Source organism: Haliotis asinina, chromosome 6 (genome assembly GCF_037392515.1).
Source record: "Haliotis asinina isolate JCU_RB_2024 chromosome 6, JCU_Hal_asi_v2, whole genome shotgun sequence".
NCBI classification, from domain to species: Eukaryota; Metazoa; Mollusca; class Gastropoda; order Lepetellida; family Haliotidae; genus Haliotis; species Haliotis asinina.
Genome location: NC_090285.1, coordinates 35,465,168 through 35,483,251, shown reverse-complemented (window position 1 = coordinate 35,483,251; position 18,084 = coordinate 35,465,168). Strand labels below are relative to the sequence as shown.

Genomic DNA, 18,084 nt, shown 5'->3' with positions numbered 1-18,084 from the left:
CATAGCTGTTCCCTCTCACATCAAGACTTTGGTGAGTTTGATATATTGTATTTGTGACCCACTGACTTAGATTTTGTCTCTCTTGAATTGTACCTGAAGTCTGCATTGTTATATTGACTTGTGACTCTTGTATAACTTGTTCTCGTCGTATAACACTATAGAATTTGAACGTTTACAACTTGTCTTTGTTCTGTTTTGCTGGTTTACAAGGGGATTTCGAAAATAGTTTGTCACGGTAAATTTTTAACCCTAACAATATGATAGACAAATGAATCTTCAAAATCAGTTACAATATGTTCAATGCATTTGTATGAATATACACAGTGCAAACGTTTAGCACTTATACATAAATGAATACAGGCAAATATAGAACATCAACATTTAGCATTTACAGCTTTTAAAAGTACGTGAAGAGATAGTGAGTGAGTTAAGTTTTACGCCGCTTTGAGCAATATTCCAACAATATCACAGCGGGGCACACCAGAAAATGGGCTTGACACACTGTACCCATGCGGTGAATCGAACCCGGGTCTTCGGTGTGACGAACGAACGCCTTAACCCCTAGGTTACCCCACCGCCCCAGTACGTAAATAAATAAATTATACTGATTCGTGAGAATTATATATGGATAAGTCTTTATCTGAATAACAAATATTACACGTATGTTTTTGCTTAACTTTCCAGATACAGATACTTCACCAAACGTACAAAAGAATACTATGTTCAATACATAAATATATATACAGCTGAAGCATTTAGGAACATTCATATGTATACAAAATAATTTACATTTTGGTGGTAGAACCTTGGTTATCTTGACATCTTGATTTTATGTGATAGACATATGGATATTTGAAAGCATTTAGAATATGTTCAATGCATTGATATGAATATACACAGTGCAAACATTTAGATCTTAAACATCAACCGTTAATTAACGTGACAGACAAATGAACATTCAAAATTACTTGTTCTTATTTTCTGTCATGCCCCCTCTTGTGGCTGCATTGTTTTGCATTAAAAAAACCCGTTCGAACCTGACAAAGTTGGTCGGGAAATATGAGAAAACTTTCTTTTTTTCTGTTTGTCGGCTGCTGCTTGTAGAAACCAGTTCAAACCAATGTCAGTTGTAGCTTTGATACAAAACATTCTCCGTTGAAAATAATTTTGCCTGTTACAGTAACTGACAGTAAAATGTATTGAGAATCAAAATGTAGAAATTTCAGTATGCCACGGTGGCAGGGAGGTAAATTAAATGTATACACTTGAATATGGACTTAACTCATGCCCGAGACATAGACAGCAGAGTCTAAATTGTACAATTTGCGCCGAAGTCACGTCAAACAACAACAGCAATAAAACAATAGTCATGCGTCCCTATACGAGATTGTCGCTGAAAAAGATTTTCATCTTGCAAGCGCCAGACTTGATGTTGCTTCTCCAAGGTAATAAATATCCGGGCCCTGCTAAACTAAAACCAAAAATAGGCTTTAAGGCTTGGACCCAGGGTCGGGTTAAGCCAAAGGCACTCACTTTACTGACATGTGAGTGTCTTACATGTTGAGCGTCTAACACAACAGCACGACGGATTTGCTGTGAAGGGAACAAGATATAAAAGCAATGCAGATGTGCCACAATTGAAATTTTAACATCAACATATTTAAAGTGGCAAAGCATATTTATATAATTGTTAGTTTGTACACAGTTTAAAAGTATACTCTCAGATACATTCCTGCAACTGCCGTTGTGTTTTCGCCAGTTTCAACATCTTGGAGACACTTTCAGTATGATATCCGTGTCTGTTCGAAGAAAGAATGGACTCTGAGCAAACGTCAATACTTCCTGTGAAGAAACCAAGACATATGCAGTTGTAAGATGAATGGGAAACATGTGGCCTTGTCTATAGTCTAACAAGAACGCAATGATCAATGAACAATTTTCAGAAATAAATCATTGCAAAGGTGTTTTATGAATTTCGTACAGAAATAACGAACAGTGAACACAGGATTAGGAATAGGATTATTTGAACTGATACACAGTAATATATCCAGATTATTAAGTTAATTTTCCATTTCTTTGGTACGTTTAGTGTCTGGTTTGTTTATACTTAGATGGGTGTTCTGTATCTTTATTCAAAGATATTTTGAGCATTCGAACTGCTTTCAGGAAGCTTATCAAATGTATGGTTGATGATCATATGATGAAAGAATCCTACCGGTGTGTCGGGCAGACGATCAAACTTCACGGCCCTCAGGACATTCACCAAGGCAACTTTAACTTCAACTAGAGCTAGCCGCATGCCAATGCAGGCCCTGGGACCAAATCCGAAAGCTTGGAATGCAATAGTTTTGTCTTGATCTTCAAATCTGAAACATAGTTTCTTGCAATTAGTCCTTTGTAATATCTGAGTACATCGTGTTCAGGGCAACGCTGAGATCACAATAACGCCAGTGTGATACAGTTAACAAAACGTCAAAACTTCTTTTACCTGAAAATCGGGGATGTTTACTTATTTAAATCTTGTTATTGATACGAATACGACTCTATGTTTCTCGCGATTGTCGAATAATACTCAATACTCCAATAGAGATGAGCACCCATTGTCATGCTTCTGACATACTCAATTCTCGGAAACGAATTGCAGCACGTTATACATTACCCGAAAAAGAAATTAAGTTTTAGCAGAGGCCGATCATCGGATGTTCTGGGACTAGGTTATATCTTTAACAATACTTTCGGGAACCGATTGAACCTTTCGGGTTTGAAGGAGTCGGGATCCTTGTACAGGTGAGGATTTCTGTGTATAGCCATTACAGGAATGAAGATACGTTGACCCTTGGTGAAAGATAGGCCCTTGATTTGTGTGGACTCAGAAACAATACGGTTAAGTCTGAAATGAAGAACATGTTTGCATAAGCTTAGGGAAGACAAGATGTTGGTAAATGTGATTTGGTTGTTATGCATCGAAGCTAACCATGTTAAACTGTACCCGGTTATTTGGCAAATGACTTTTGAAAGCATTATCAGACACTAAGCTTCAACATGAGTTAATATTTAACGTCACACTGGCAATATATCAGCCATCTCAAGATATTTCATTCGTTAGCTACTGTTCATGCCACGTCAGTGAGTGACTGAGCTGGGGTTTGTATTTAGATGGTGGAACATACATATAACCAACACTGCTTTGTTTACAATGCCTATGAGTTAACTGTATGTAAATTCTGACAGCAGGGTGATACACTAATGTTTGGTTATTGTGCAACGCCTCAATGAACAAACGTCCAGCTACATATGACTGTGAGCTGTAATATTCGATCCAGAACACAGATCTGTTCTGGATCGAATATTACATAGATCTGTTCAATGTTCTATGTCACACAATCAAAAATGTCCTCAAGCCTGGTCAAACATTGCCATCTCTGATCACCAGCATAGGTTACTGGGAACCACTCTAACCTGGAATGCCAGCTTGTAACAAGATAAACTTACATTGCTTTTGTATCACTACTGTAAAACATTCTTTCACTTACACTAAACCCGGCGGGTAGAGTCTCAGTGTTTCTGTGATTACGCTGTCCAGATACTTCAGTTTCCCAATGTTCTCATAGTTTGGTTCCTCCTGGAGGCCGACAAACTCAGACGGTTAATTGATTTCACTGGAGTGAGTTTCTGGAGTGAGTGAGTTTAGTGTTACGCCGCACTCGGCAATATTACAGCTATATGGACGCGGTCTGTAAATGATCGAATCTGGACCAGACAATCCAGTGATAAACAACATGAGCATCGATCTGCGCATTTCGGAACTGATGGCATGTGTCAACCAAGTCAGCGAGGCTGACCGCCCGATCCCGTAAGTCGATTCTTTCGACAAGCATAGTCGCCTTTTATGACAAGCATGGGTTTCTGAAGGCCGATTCTACCCTGGGACCTTCACGGTCCACAGTTTATGGAAGAGCATATCAGTGTTTGAGAATAACACCGAATGAGCCATTTCTGAACTACTCTGTCACACTGCTGTAGGGTAATATTACATTTTTGAAGTACAATATAAATATCTGTACTAACTATGCGATATTTGATAATGTTGCGGAATGAATCAGTTTATCAATATCCCAACTCTGGACAAAGACTACGAACATCATAGACGAAACTGAAAACAAGAGATAAAAAATGACAGTGCACGTTTCGCATTGAGGCAACTTGAATACTACAGTATTCTTTCGAATACTGACATTTCCCAATATTTCTTTGATTTCTCGGAAGGCCTTCTCCTGTACATCCGGATTCATGGCCAGGTTGTAAGATAGGTAGGAAAGGGTAGTCCCGGTAGTTTCGTAACCAGCAACGAAGAACGTTATGCACTGAGCAACCACTTCGTCCTTCGATAGGTCTGTAAGTTGAAACTTGTGTTATTCGTACTACATATAAAGTGCGGGTTCTAACGACGATCTGTCACATCACTTCATTCTACTATTATCCTAGATATGTCACTCTAGACACACTTGACTGTAAATTTACAGTTTTAGTGTTTCTATTTTTCTGAAATACATATACTAAACTCAATTAAGAACTTGCTGGGTGACAAATGTTACACCAGAAGCAATGGTACATTGTTGTGAAAATAAATAAGAGTCATACTGGTACCGCCAAGTCACGGACGATGATGGTGATGAATGTAGAAAGTTTAAAAATGAACGTTGAACAAATTTCGAAAAGGTAAAGATGAATCGTCATTGGGACAATATAATCTATCGAGAAATGAATACAATACTTTTTGTAAGCAAACGACGTACTGGATATTATAAAGAGAAATAGATTAAAATAGAAAATACCATTAATGACGCCAGGAGACTTTGGTACAAACTGAAATATTTCAACAGAAAGTGAGTCTCCAAACACATGGGTGGATTCGACGCTTCAAAACATTGTTTTATGGTGAAAATGTAGATATTGAAAGAAATACTGATAGTAATGACCATGATATTTTGTTAAATGTTGACCCAAACAATGACCTTACAAAAGAAATTTTTCACTCTCCAATTTCCAAAGAAAATGTCCTAGATAGCATAAACAAACTTAAAATCAACAAATGAACAGGAATAAATTACATAATTCCAATTTTCAAACAGTCTGCTGATCATCTACTGCGTTTTCTTGAGTTAGGTTTTCGTCTGATATTACAAAGAGGAACATTTTCTGCTTGCTGGTCTGTTTGGATTATAGTTCCTCTACACAAACAATGTAATTTGAACAATGTTGATAACTACAGGGGAATCACACTGTTACGCATGTTAATTAAAGTTTTCACCTCAATTTTCAACCAAAGATGAATTTGGGGGAAGAGACAATAAATACTTTACGTCAATCTCAGGGTGGATTTAGACGGGGATATAGAACAATTGATAACATGTTTATATTACAAAGTGTAATACTCAGATATTTCCTCTAAGCATTTGATTCTGTGCAAAGATATAAGCTATGGCGGCTGTGTAACCCAAACGGACTTAGCCTCAAAAGGATCAGTTTGTTAAGTAACATGTTTGAGAATGTTAAAGGAGTGTTAAAGGTTGTGTCAGGAATAACAGTGTACTCTCTGAAACGGCTGATGTACTTATGGCAGTAAGACAAGTTTGTGTATACAGTCTTTCTTTTTTCTTTTTTTTCTTTACTTTCCTTGTCTGCAATGAACTAGGAGATAAGATTGATAATAATTGTTCACATGGTATCCAGCTGCATTCCGATATGTTTCCCCTTTACCTTTATTATTTGATATGATATTGTTTCATCACAAATACTGTCATTGGTCTACAGAAGCAAATTAACGAACTAGAATACTACTATTAAGACATTGCCAACTATAAATGTGGATAAAACGAAAGACGTTTTGAAAAAGAGATTGGAAATTATCAAAAAGGGGAAATAATTTTATAAAGGCAGTAGTGTAGAGACTACCTCTTCATATAAATTCTGTGCTGTATATTTTATTTATCATCTATCATGGTTGGTACATGCAAAATAATGCATCTGTTCTGGGACGAAAGGTATTGATAGGAACAATGAAAACTATATGAATAAGCGTGGACTTATGTTTAACATCCTTTTTTAAAAAGTTTGATGTTAATATGAAACCGATTCTACTGTATGGTGCGGAAATTGGAGATTTAAATGCTTTGAATACATAGACACAAATTCATTTATTTGCCTGGAAGACAGTTCTTGGGGTAGAGATGCGCACATCACATGTATCGGTATATGGGATTTATGACAGATACCTGCTCATCATATGATGACAAATCAGGGCGATTGCATATTGGATAAGGTTATTAAGAACGCTCTCCTAGTGTCTACCCAAACCAAGGCTATAATATTACCTTACGTTATCACAAAGAAGGTAAAAAGAATTGGATAACAGATGTTAAACACCTATTTTTTCAAATGTATTTACAATGTCATTGTATCTAAATATATTCAAGCAAAGATTAAGTCCTCACCAATACTTTCGGTAGTACGATTCGACAATAATCTCGCGTCTAATATAAGAAACATAGACGCTTTTATACACAAGGGTCTGTTCAAAAATGCCTTCTTACGCCTGACTGAATGTTTGACCGTTTGGCCATCAGCGTTGCTGTCGTCTTTTTCCTCTTCAGTCGAAGCATCCATCAACATTTGCAGGAAGTCTGTTCCCTAGTACACAAATTGAAAACTTAATGTTCGTTACTGCCGTCGCACGAAACAACACAGCATATGCAATATCACACAATGTATGTCTAGCTGATAGGTAAGATATCTGATATGTTCCCATAACTGACAATTATGCAACTCACCTCCTAATAACAAAGAGATGTATGTCTCTAATACGGGTTCACGTGCATGTTCATGTGAGTATCTCTCTGATAACAGTGATAGTTTTACTCAAACCTCTTGGTTGTGTGTTTTATCAATTCGCCGCTGTTTCATCATTTCAGCCGTGATCGTCTCAAAGAAAGCAACGGATGCTGGTGGAAAGATTCCAAGGCCGAGCTTATTGAAGACTGGTTCAAGTGCTGGAACAGCAGCTTCAAACAGAAATAAGATGTATTTCAGCCTTTAAGTAACAATGCGGGAACTGGGACGGTTTGGTGGTTAAGGTGTGGTTTTAAAATCCGACGCCTGGGTTTAACGTCCAACAAGCTTGAATTCTACAGTCCACACCGTGATATTGCTGGATTAAGGCTAAAATCGGAAAAATATTAAGCAATACTCACTGATTCAGTCTCTTAACAAAACCAATACATGCAACTACTGATACTGTACAGCAACTGGTATTTAAACTGATGCTATTGAGTCAGTTTCCTTGTCACTTACCTGACAATACCGAGAGAGCCAGTGCAAGTTTTGTTGGTTGGAATATTTTCTTAGCATGGACGACAAACGGGTGGTTGAAATCTGTTTGCGAATCAACTTTTATCCCAAAAGCAGTACGACAAATCACATCCATCGAGAAAGCTCCAAAGCGTCTAAGAGAGAACATGTCGAACCTTCATTAGTATAATATTACAGCTTTAACTGTAAGCTAGGTTTTTCTCAAATCTGTTTTATCATTCCAGATTTCGATCTGCCAATCGCTGGACTGTCAGGTTCAGAGTTGATTGTGAGGGCCGTCAAACAACAAACAGATACGTTTCATATATGATCATTTGTTTGTCACGATAGGGAGTTGATTTGGGAGGTATGAGTTCTGATTCGAGACGAAAGGAGTATGGCAGGTATTTTTAAAATTTTTTTTTTAGTTTTATCTCTGTCAATTGATATCATGCATGATGCATTCAGGGATTGAAGAATTGAACTATTCACTAAGACACTGCAAATATTGCAGAGAATATTTGGTCGAACAAGGAATAATGATTTGAGTTGTGTGATTTACAGTATTCCCATATATTATTAAGAATAACTGTGTCCTTATACTGATAATTGAATTTGAAAATAGGTGGTATATTACATAGTATAAATATACGGTACAGAATCTGGGAGGCAACTCTTGTGAGAATGAACCTTACATCAAAAGTTATCTCCCCTGGTGACGGCTTCCTTTGCTGACATGGTAGATTTACCAGCAGAAGAGTAAAGAAAGCTGGTTCTAAATGATTTTGAAAGTCGTGTGACTAAGGCTGGTTGACACGACATTCCCCTGTCTAAAGAACTTGAAAGAACATTCAGTCAGGAGTTTGAATTAAACACAGGGCACTGGCTGGGAGACTAATGAATTTCAGCACCACAGATCGCCGGCGACTTGGTCACATTGTGAGTAGGGGTAATTGAAAACATTTAGAATATCACAAATGAGATGATCAATGATAGAGATAGACCTCAGATATGTAATGAGACACTTTGACAAGAATTATAAAGATTTAAGTGGTTGGAAAAGCGTGGCATTCCCTCACCATTGATGAAAGATGCACAACAAAAACTGTAGGGCTCACAAAAATCAAGATTGGGATTATGTTTTCTTTTCTGATGATAGTTCTGTCTGACATTTTCCAAACTGTGTGAGAATGTGGACAAAAGATGACGTGAAACCTATCCACCGAATCCCTAAACATACACAGAAATTTGACACGTGGATTGGGATATCATCACGTGGATGAAGGCGGTTGTGTATTTCCAATGCACATTTGACGAAGGAACGATATTTTGACATCTTAACTGGTTGAAAAAGCGTGACTAATGAAGGACTCAGATGTATATATTGAGGATATAAAAAGGAGGGTTCAAATACTGGGATAAACTGTCGCACGATTCCGCACAAACTTTACTTGGTTGTGTGCCTAGACGCATTCAGTTGTGTATTGCATGACCAGGAGGTCTTACAAAGTACGGAAAAGACACTTAGACTGTAGTTTCTATCGTGTATATGCATGTTTTAGACATTTGCCGAAAAAGACCCAATAATGTTATTGAATATTATACTTTTGCATATTAAAACGTAACGAAACATCAAATACCCACTGGCTACGAACAATGTACTCACTCCTTTACATTGACCCCAGTGTTATTCCCCATGACTTTGGAGAAATTTGTTGTAAGAGTCCTTGCACAATCGTTGATGGCCCGACACATCTAAATATAAAAAACAATAAAGTAAAATCAACAATACACAAATTGTGAAGATTTCACAAACCACAGCCTTGGCCAAGTGGACAGCGCATTTGGTGGAAAACAAGTACTGGTCAGCTCGAAGTCGCTAGTATGATGCAGGGTATTACCCTTGTTATCTCAATGGCCTTGCGTACGTCGACATCTGTACAAGAGGTCACAAACAGACACGCACGTGTATGTGCTTCTGAAGTTCACATGACCGATAGTTTTGATCACATTCGGTGAGGTAAATTCTCAGTTCAGCTCTCCTTTCAGATGAAATATAGTATAAAAAAGAACAAACAAACTTCTTACCGGTGTTGATTTTACTCAAAGCGCATTCATTTCAACAGCATATAGACGAATATAGAGTCACTTACCCGCCTCAGTTTGACAGCAGTAAATGTAGGAGTAATGGTATTTGTCACTCTCTTCCAAGCAGCATCTTCCAAGAAACCCAATGCTAAATTTACGGGGTATGGTACTGAAACTATCTAAAAACAGAATATAGTTCTATTTAAAATGTATTTTAACACTTGTTACATAATCTTTACACACACACACACACACACACACACACACTTACCCTTTAGCGGTTGTAATGATCATCATTCAACACGTGACATCTCTTACTCAGAGTAACAACAGGTGCTAATATATGCTGATGTGTTTGTGTTTAATTTAAACAGGATGACATTATCACTAATCCGGCATTATTGCTTTCAGGGGTCGTAAAAGGCATTGCTTACCCTCCGGTTTCTGAAGCTGTCAAAACTCTTGACCATAATCTCTTTCAGAATAACCAGATCGGTGATAACATAGGCGGGTGTCCTTCCAACGAAGATTCTGCACAGAAACGTTATAGACGGTTAAATATTTCAACACACTTCACATCTCTTAAACCTGAGCTCAAAGAAATAAATGTGACGTAAAATGTGTTTTTAAATTCCAATAGACATTATTTATCTATATGATGTTTTAAGTCCCCATCTCATAGACCACGTTCTGAATGCTTTCTCTTCGAGTGCCTATAATCTGGTCTGTGTGTGACGGTGAATATACATACATGCATACATACCCAAAAACACTTCCATATCGCTTACTCCAGGGGTGCAGATCATGTCCGAGATTCTGCATAAAATGAAGTAAATAAAGTATAAAGTTTGCTGTAATGCTATATTATGTTTGTCCTATGTTCAAATATTTGCCACTTTCCTTATCTGCCAAAACAAGTCTAGCAATAGAGAATATTGTCAAAAGGAAAATCGTCACAAATAGGGCGAAAGATAACACTTCGTAATGGAACAATTTCTGTTGTTGAACAGACTAGTCGTATCAGAATTCACGATTGTACTCGCAAAAGTCACAGCTTTTTGTTGTGTTGCCTGAAACTCAGAAACTCATCAGGTTGCTAGACGGAAAGACTTGTTGGACACAAATATCATTATCAGTTACAGATGGGCAGCCTGGTATCCTGTTCAAAAAGAAAGCGTCACATGAATGACATTATGCTGATACTTCACTCTAACTTCAATAATAATTAACCCCCACATCTACTGTAATGCCGCATCTCTTCAGTGATCTCCAGTAAATAGGTCCCCTCTGTCTGCCCGTTAGCTGTTTGAAGGATTTCAAAATTTTGTAGCATCAACGAATCTTCTTTATTACAGAATTTTAGTTAAACAGATAATATAGGTAACCGAGAGTGTGAAATATCTAAGATTACTGAAAAAACTTCCGTGTACTATTCCGTGTATTTCAGTATCATGAAATTTAAACATACCCTCCAAAGGCCCCTCAAAAACATTTTCGAAAACTTTGCTAATGTTTCATGAAATGCTTCGAACATGATCCACCAACTTATGACAAATATACACTGAATATATATGTAAATAAAGTCTCATGCACAACTGCACGCTGATTAAATTGTCAATACTGACACAAGGACTCAACACTAGGAGAAGAGGACAACAAAATTTCACAAAACCTACCATGCTAGCGTTTCCTATAAAACAAGTTGGTTCTGGTCCCGGGATGCCCTTCTTTTTGAAGTACCTGTAGTTCCATGTTCCATATCTGTAAAAAAGAAACAAGAAGACTTTCTTCTTGACCCATGCGACATTCCTTCATTGTGTTTTACTTGATTGAACAGGGTGCATGTTGAACAGTATACAGATATGTTCCGTCGGCGCTAACGGTTATCCAGAAAGTTGCCTACTCACACGTAGATCAGAACTGTGGCCACCAAGCACAGTACGAGATACAGCGGCACGTCCACAAGCCCCAAGATCTCCATGTCGATATGACGACTAAACGAGTTAAACAGCTCTTATAACACCCAGAAAAAAGGTCCTGTTGATTGTGAAATGGGGACGCGTCAGCTTGAACGTGTTGTGTCATTGTATTTGGTTGTCGGGAAAGGGGTGACCTTCACTGTGAAAGGTGTCTGCACACACTGCGTCTGCATACACTTGTCTGGACTAGCTTCAGATAGTAGTAAATGAGAAAGAACGTGTGTTCGTAATCCTTTATTGTGAGGATCTGAGGATCTCACAAGACTAGTGTTTACAGATTTATAAATGCAGTGATATGTAAACATATTGGGCATGATAAGAAATCTCGCCATCTTCACAAACCTCTCACGGTGTCTCACCACATAAGGCAACATGGCGAGACTAAGATTAATCAGAGTAAATGAACTTTTCAAAATTAGAAAGAACCAGTGCAAAGACACGCACCACTGGGGACAATTGTCTATTGCAGGATGTAGGTTTTAACTCTGCCTTGTAACCACTAAAGTGCTTCGTTTTTCATTAACGAATTTTATTACGTTGTTATGCAAAATGGGAAACACGGTGTGCAGTTGTTTCCAGATATGATAGAACTTGTTTACATTTCTATTTGAAGACGATGTTATCTTGATATCCGAAACTATTACCAGTTTGTAAAATCAACTAAATATTCTTGAAAGTTATTCTGCAAACTGGAAGCTATCTGTTAATTTAGACAAAACTAACACAGTCATATTTATAATCTTTATGCTTACGATGAATTTAAAATGCTGTGTACCTGACTTGGTTCGACGTGCAAAGAAAGCTACTGTTTCAATTTTATCTATCTCCCAGGAATGTGGAATGTTTACTCCGAATATATTTTTCAAACTATTTGATGCCCAGGTACAACCCATTTTATCATTTAGATCGGAACTGTGGGGATTTCAACGCTACGGTTACTTAGCGGAGAGATTACACCTTATAGCTTGCAAAAAGTATTTTTGTGTTGGACCCGTCATTCCAATTTATATGGTTTATGGTGAATGCGGGAGACTCCCCGTATATATTAATTCACAAATACGATGTCTTAAATACTGAAAAAAATACCAAAGATATGGTATAAGATGATTCATCTAGATAATATGGGTAAGACATCTTGGGCATCACATATAAGAAATCTTCTGTTTTCTCATGGGTATGGTCTGGTATGGATAAGCCAGGGTGCGGGGAATGTCTTTATGTTTTTGAAAGAATTTTGTGATCGAGCGGTAAATATGTTTTATCAGGAATGGCATTTCACTCTAGAAAGTAGCTCTCGTTATGAATAATATAGAACATTTTAAAACTCTAATACCACCTGAATTGTATTTATCTAAACTAACTTTTAACTGTAATAGAAACATATTTGCCAAATACAGGACAGGCTTGTTTGACTTAATGCTAAATAGAAGTAGAAAACTGTTCATCCCAAAATCTGAACGAATCTGTCCTTTATGCAGTTCTTCAGTTAAAGATGAAGTACAGTTTATCCTTGACTATGCGTTTTATGAAGATTTACGTTACAAGTATATCCCAAAGTATTATCTATCCAGACCATCATTGTTAGCCTTTACTAGTATATTAACAGCAAATAATGAATTCACCCTTCGTAACCAAGCTCTCTATGTTATGTATGCATTTATCCATCACAACGCTGTATGCAACTCTCTTGTATAAGGACCTGTGGCTTAAAATACAATAAACGATCATCTTGTCTTGTGTCTCTCTCTCTCTCTCTCTCTCAATTTTGGAAATATAATTCCAAACAACTTAAGTAATCATACTCGACGTGTCTACTATAGTTTCAGTTTTACACCGATATTAGATCATTCTGTGAAATACCTTTTCTCAAATTTGAGTAAAACCTCGAACTGAAGTCAAAAATCATCACTTCACATTGCAGGACAACGTTGCACTAGAATGTGAATACAGACCCGAGTTAAACAAGTGACACTCACTTTACGGATTGAGTGTCTTACGGGTTGGGTGTCTGATAGCACATCGTGTATGTTGTGACTAGAACAAGATTAAAAAACAAGATAGTTGTGACATGTGTCTTTCACACAATTATTGTTTTTGCATAGAAACGTTTCATGCGTTTAATTCTCGCGGAAATCAACTCATGCTGAAACATCATCATGGAAGGGCAATGCTTCTCCTTTGATACAAAATTATTAGACTTCAAGGTTTTCGATACCCACAGACTTAAAATTGCATGAGACATTCTGGGAAATGCTTTTGCATGTTTGCCGTCTTCAACATCTGGGAGACACCTTCAGTATGATGTCCTTTTCGGCTTGAAGAACGTTTAGATTCGGAGCAAACGTCAGTACTTTCTGTGAACAAACCAAGAGATATATGTAGTTGTACCTTGAATGAAAGTTCGTGGTTTTGTCTTAGGCACGAATGCAGTTGTCGATGAACTGCCTTCAGAAACAAACTTTGCGATTGCAAAATCTGTTCACAGACTATTCTCTAAAAAGCTTAGAATGTATTGATTGTAGTATAGGCTGGCAAAGTCAGTACGAAACTGCTTACTTTCAAATGTGTGGTCAATGTGAACAACTGGCACTCTTAAATTCTGTACTTGAAACATGTTGTACATTTGCAGTAATACTAGTAGGTTGTATGATAACATCAGCGTAACATGATAACCTTAGATTATGATGATCCGGACGTTTTGGAGATAACTCAGACATTACGTGATTCTCTGTTCGTTGTAGTTTCGGTTTTATTTGTCCATTGATCTTCAGTGACTCATTCATATAATTTTCACAGACATTTTTTTTCCGCAGCACCACACATAATTCGTTGCCGTGGAAAGTCAAGAATGGATGTTCCTTTCACTAGACGTTCCTCCAGATACATCACTTAAGTTCATTGTTAGCTCCAAAGGACATGTTTATTCATTACAACTAGCCTCAATGTGGTGTAAAACACATTATTTTCTCTTTGCTCATAAGCAAGTATAAGAAATAGTCGTATGTCCAAATTAACGGGGTTAATTTTCCGTGTCATCAGTAGCTGATTGTTTGGTTAGTCTAAAGGCGCCGTCGCATGGTACGAGTATTCCTGCACAGCATGAAACACCATATTTTATGAATGACGGGCAGGGTATGCTTGCCCCTTCAGCAACCACGCGGGGTGTTTCCCTTTAGACCTAAAGAAATCTGTTTTCGAGGGGAATCAAGACTTGGTATTGTCGAATGAACATGTCTGTGGGGCTTTCTTAATCCACCAAGAGTTGGAGAATATTTCGGCTGTATCTCTTTTTTGCAGCATGTGACGTTTCTCTTGTAAGAAAAGAACTGAACATCTTAACATTGTTTAGGAAGATGATAAAATGTATGTTTGTGAAAAATAATAATGAAAGAATCCTACCGGTGTGTCGGGCATAGGGTCAAACCTCACAGCCTTCAGAACATGAATCAAGGCTACTTTCAGCTCAAGCAAGGCGAGACGCATCCCAATGCAGATCCTAGGGCCAAATCCGAAAGCTTGGAAGGCCATGGTTTTGTCTTGATCCTGATACCTGAAACACATTTTCTTGTAAGTACTTGAATATAATACTTCTGTCAATCAAGTTAAGTGAAGGCTAAGGTGACAAAACCAATCCTTCGTAAATGTTAAGGGGGGAAGGGGTGGTTGGGGAGGGAGGGGGGGATTTGGTTGTTAACAAATGACTGTGCAAGGGTTCACAGTATACGTGAACGAAAATATGCGTTATATGTGTTTATATGCGTTACTGTCATGTGTGGCATAATGCCACTTTCAGGATGCGAGATTCAAACCCATATTTTGTTGACATGCCCACCGACGTATCTCTTGCCCACGCAACGAATTGCGGCACGTCAGACGTTCCCTTAAACTGAAAATTACTTGAAGGAAGACGAGCCATCTGATATTTGGACATTGTAGTGAATCTTTACTTTTATTCTCGGGAACTCGTCTATTTTTATTTATTTATTTATTTTATATATTTTCACTTTGTTTGCATGTTGTGTTTAAAGTCACAAACTAGACAACCAGGATGTAAGATCTGTACCTTTCTGGTTTGAAAGAATCAGGATTCTTGTACAGCTGAGGATTTCTGTGAACAGCCATCACAGGAATGAAGATACTTTGACCTTTTGTGAAAGTCAGGCCCTTGATTTGAGCTGTCTCAGAAACAGTTCGGTCAAATCTAAAATAAAAAATATGCAAGGATAGGTTTGGAGATTGGAACGAGGATGTAAAATGAGAACTTTGTCAATTTAGAGTCAAAGTTAATACATTTAGGGAGCATTATCAGACAATGTTTAAGATTCTTTATGACAGTAACTATCGTCCATTTTAAATCAATGTGGGTGTCTCATTTAGGTTAAACGTTCTTTTAAATAGTATTCAGATTCCAAATCTGTGCTCCGTCGTGATTCAATGGCAAGCAATGAACAATATTCACATGGCACTATGAATAGTATTCAATGTAAAAGGTGAAATAAAACACAAAATCATATACACACCATAAACACTGCTGACTGGGTTTACGAAGACGGGCAGTTTGATGTATGTCATTTTGCGATATAATAACGTTTGGTTGTGCTTTTTTTGTTGGAACGCCTCACTGTGATCAAACACCCGCTCCGTCGTGGTTAAATAACGCGCAATCAATGTTCGAAGCCATACCAACGAATCTGCAACGGTTGATGGGAACCATTCTAACCAGGAATCCCATCGTGCAATTCTAAACTGTAGTCAACTTGTGCTATACACGTCATACAGAATACTGGAGAGTGGTGTATCTTACCTTAACACTAGTTTATAACACTTGTTACTTACATATAAGCCGGAGGGTAGAGTCTGAGCGTCTCTGTCATCACGTTGTCCACATACTTCAGTTTCCCAATGTTGTCATAGTTTGGTTCCTCCTAACAAACGAATACAGACAGTTAATGTGCCAGTATACAGAAAAGCGATTATAACGTTTGAGCTAGAGAGACGGCAGAGGACGTTACAGAGATGCAGAAAGTGAGTTTAGTTTGACGCCGCACTCAGCAATATTCCAGCTATATGGGGGTGGTATGTAAATAATCGACTCTGGACCAGACATCCAATGATCAACAGCACGAGCATCGATCTGCACAGTTGTTTCACCCAAGTCAGCGACCCTGACCACCCGATCCCGTCACTTACCTCATACGACAAGCATGGATTATTGAAGACCAATGTTTTAACCTGGAACTTCACGAGTCAGATGCAGAAAACTGCTCTTCCTTCCCTTAAAGTATACTTACCTTGACAATAATTTCAAATAGATCAGTTCTGAACTTCTACTGTGTCACATTATTTGGGGATACGTAGAGGCAGATGCTATGTTTTAGAAGCACAATAAAACACAAGTAGATGTAATAACTTTGTGTCTTTATATTTCAAAAAGTCAACCAGTGAAACACTTCATGAAAACCCCAGTATATATGGACGAAGATAGCAAACATCATGATAATGACATTTCCCATTATATGTTTGATTTCAAAGACAACGAACATCACAGACCAGACTGAAAACAACAGATAGAAAATGACAGTCCACTTTCACACAAAAGCAACTTGAACACTACAGTATACTGGAATACTGTCTTTTCCCAACATCTCTTTGATTTCTCTGTAGGCCTTCTCCTCTACATCAGGGTGCATTGCCAGGTTGCAAGATATGAAAGAAAGGGATGACGAAGAACAGAATGTACTGAGCAACTTCTTCCTCCGTCGATAGATCTGAAGTACATAACCCAATATACCATGACTTTGGGATATTGATAGGATGATAGTCACAAAATGCAAATAGTGCAAAGTGCAAATGATGCACTATGGCCTTGTTTTCTCTCTGCAGAAATTACGACGTATTCGATGTCACTCTTGCACTTTTGTTCTCAAGACTTTAGGAACAGAGACAGTTTACCTTGCATCGAGGTTTCAGAAACGATGAAGCGTAACATTGCGCAATAGTCGATTCAGAACGTTTTGACAACGTGTGTATACATAGAGTTGAAGCTGTCCAATCCGGCAAGTTGCCAATACTAGCGTAAAATCTCACTCCGCGACTTGCACATTTATCATCAGCTCTACAGTCTGGTATGTTGTCTAAACTGTATTATTTCTTCAGTCCCGATGAGTGCCGGTTTAGACAGCTTCCACTACATGAATTTCTGTAGGAGCGTGATTTATCCTGTGTTATCAATTGTTCACTCCATTCACTCCTCTTTTAATATCGAAAGTCTACAATAAGAGCGCTAGACGCTTTGACTACAGACTCTGCCATATGGAATATGCATCAAATATACAACCAGTAACATTAATATTAAGACAATATTTTAATGTTGTTTGACAACCGTACAAACAAACAAATACGCTAATATAAGGGTTCAGCTGATAAGTCATAAACTGCACGCTGTGACCATACGAAGCTGACATTGCCAGAGAATCAGCTTGGAAACAAGGGGACCTGTCTTTGTCCAACAGTGCCTACTTACGCCTGACTCAATGCTTGACCGCTTGACCGTTAGCATTGCTGTCATCTTGCCCCTCCTCTATCGAAGCGTCCATCATCATTTGGAGGAAGTCTGTTCCCCGTTACAAATATCGTATTGACTGAAGACTGATCTAGCCGTCGCACGACA

The 18,084-nt window shown here is 38.0% G+C and overlaps 2 protein-coding genes across 2 annotated transcripts; both read right to left on the bottom strand.

Moving 5' to 3' along the window:
* Positions 1-618: 618 nt before the first annotated feature.
* LOC137287275 (cytochrome P450 3A24-like) lies at positions 619-11,418 on the bottom strand. The gene is made up of 14 exons (XM_067819508.1): positions 11,343-11,418; positions 11,103-11,196; positions 10,199-10,251; positions 9,870-9,966; positions 9,501-9,614; positions 9,014-9,102; positions 7,351-7,502; positions 6,925-7,061; positions 6,594-6,690; positions 4,236-4,393; positions 3,534-3,622; positions 2,753-2,890; positions 2,216-2,366; positions 619-1,842 (listed from the first exon to the last, which is right to left on the bottom strand). Exons 1-14 carry the CDS (start codon positions 11,414-11,416, stop codon positions 1,762-1,764), a joined length of 1,524 nt encoding a protein of 507 aa, XP_067675609.1. The 5' UTR covers positions 11,417-11,418; the 3' UTR covers positions 619-1,761.
* Positions 11,419-13,687: 2,269 nt separating this feature from the next.
* Positions 13,688-17,982, bottom strand: LOC137287825 (cytochrome P450 3A19-like). The gene is made up of 6 exons (XM_067820211.1): positions 17,938-17,982; positions 17,036-17,182; positions 16,251-16,339; positions 15,478-15,615; positions 14,814-14,964; positions 13,688-13,768 (listed from the first exon to the last, which is right to left on the bottom strand). Exons 1-6 carry the CDS (start codon positions 17,980-17,982, stop codon positions 13,688-13,690), a joined length of 651 nt encoding a protein of 216 aa, XP_067676312.1.
* Between the last annotated feature and the right edge of the window lie 102 nt (positions 17,983-18,084).

Excerpts from the sequence above, each read along its gene's own strand:
- LOC137287275 (XM_067819508.1), bottom strand. The coding sequence starts at position 11,416 with ATGGAGATCTTGGGGCTTGTGGACGTGCCGCTGTATCTCGTACTGTGC. Across the intron at positions 4,394-6,593 it reads GGTCAAACATTCAGTCAGGC|ACCTATCGAAGGACGAAGTG; the intron begins GTAAGAAGGCAT and ends TTCAACTTACAG. Across the intron at positions 1,843-2,215 it reads ATCGTCTGCCCGACACACCG|GAAGTATTGACGTTTGCTCA; the intron begins GTAGGATTCTTT and ends GTTTCTTCACAG.
- LOC137287825 (XM_067820211.1), bottom strand. The coding sequence starts at position 17,982 with ATGACAGCAATGCTAACGGTCAAGCGGTCAAGCATTGAGTCAGGC. Across the intron at positions 15,616-16,250 it reads CTCTACCCTCCGGCTTATAT|ATTTGACCGAACTGTTTCTG; the intron begins GTAAGTAACAAG and ends TTTTTATTTTAG. Across the intron at positions 13,769-14,813 it reads ACCCTATGCCCGACACACCG|AAAGTACTGACGTTTGCTCC; the intron begins GTAGGATTCTTT and ends GTTTGTTCACAG.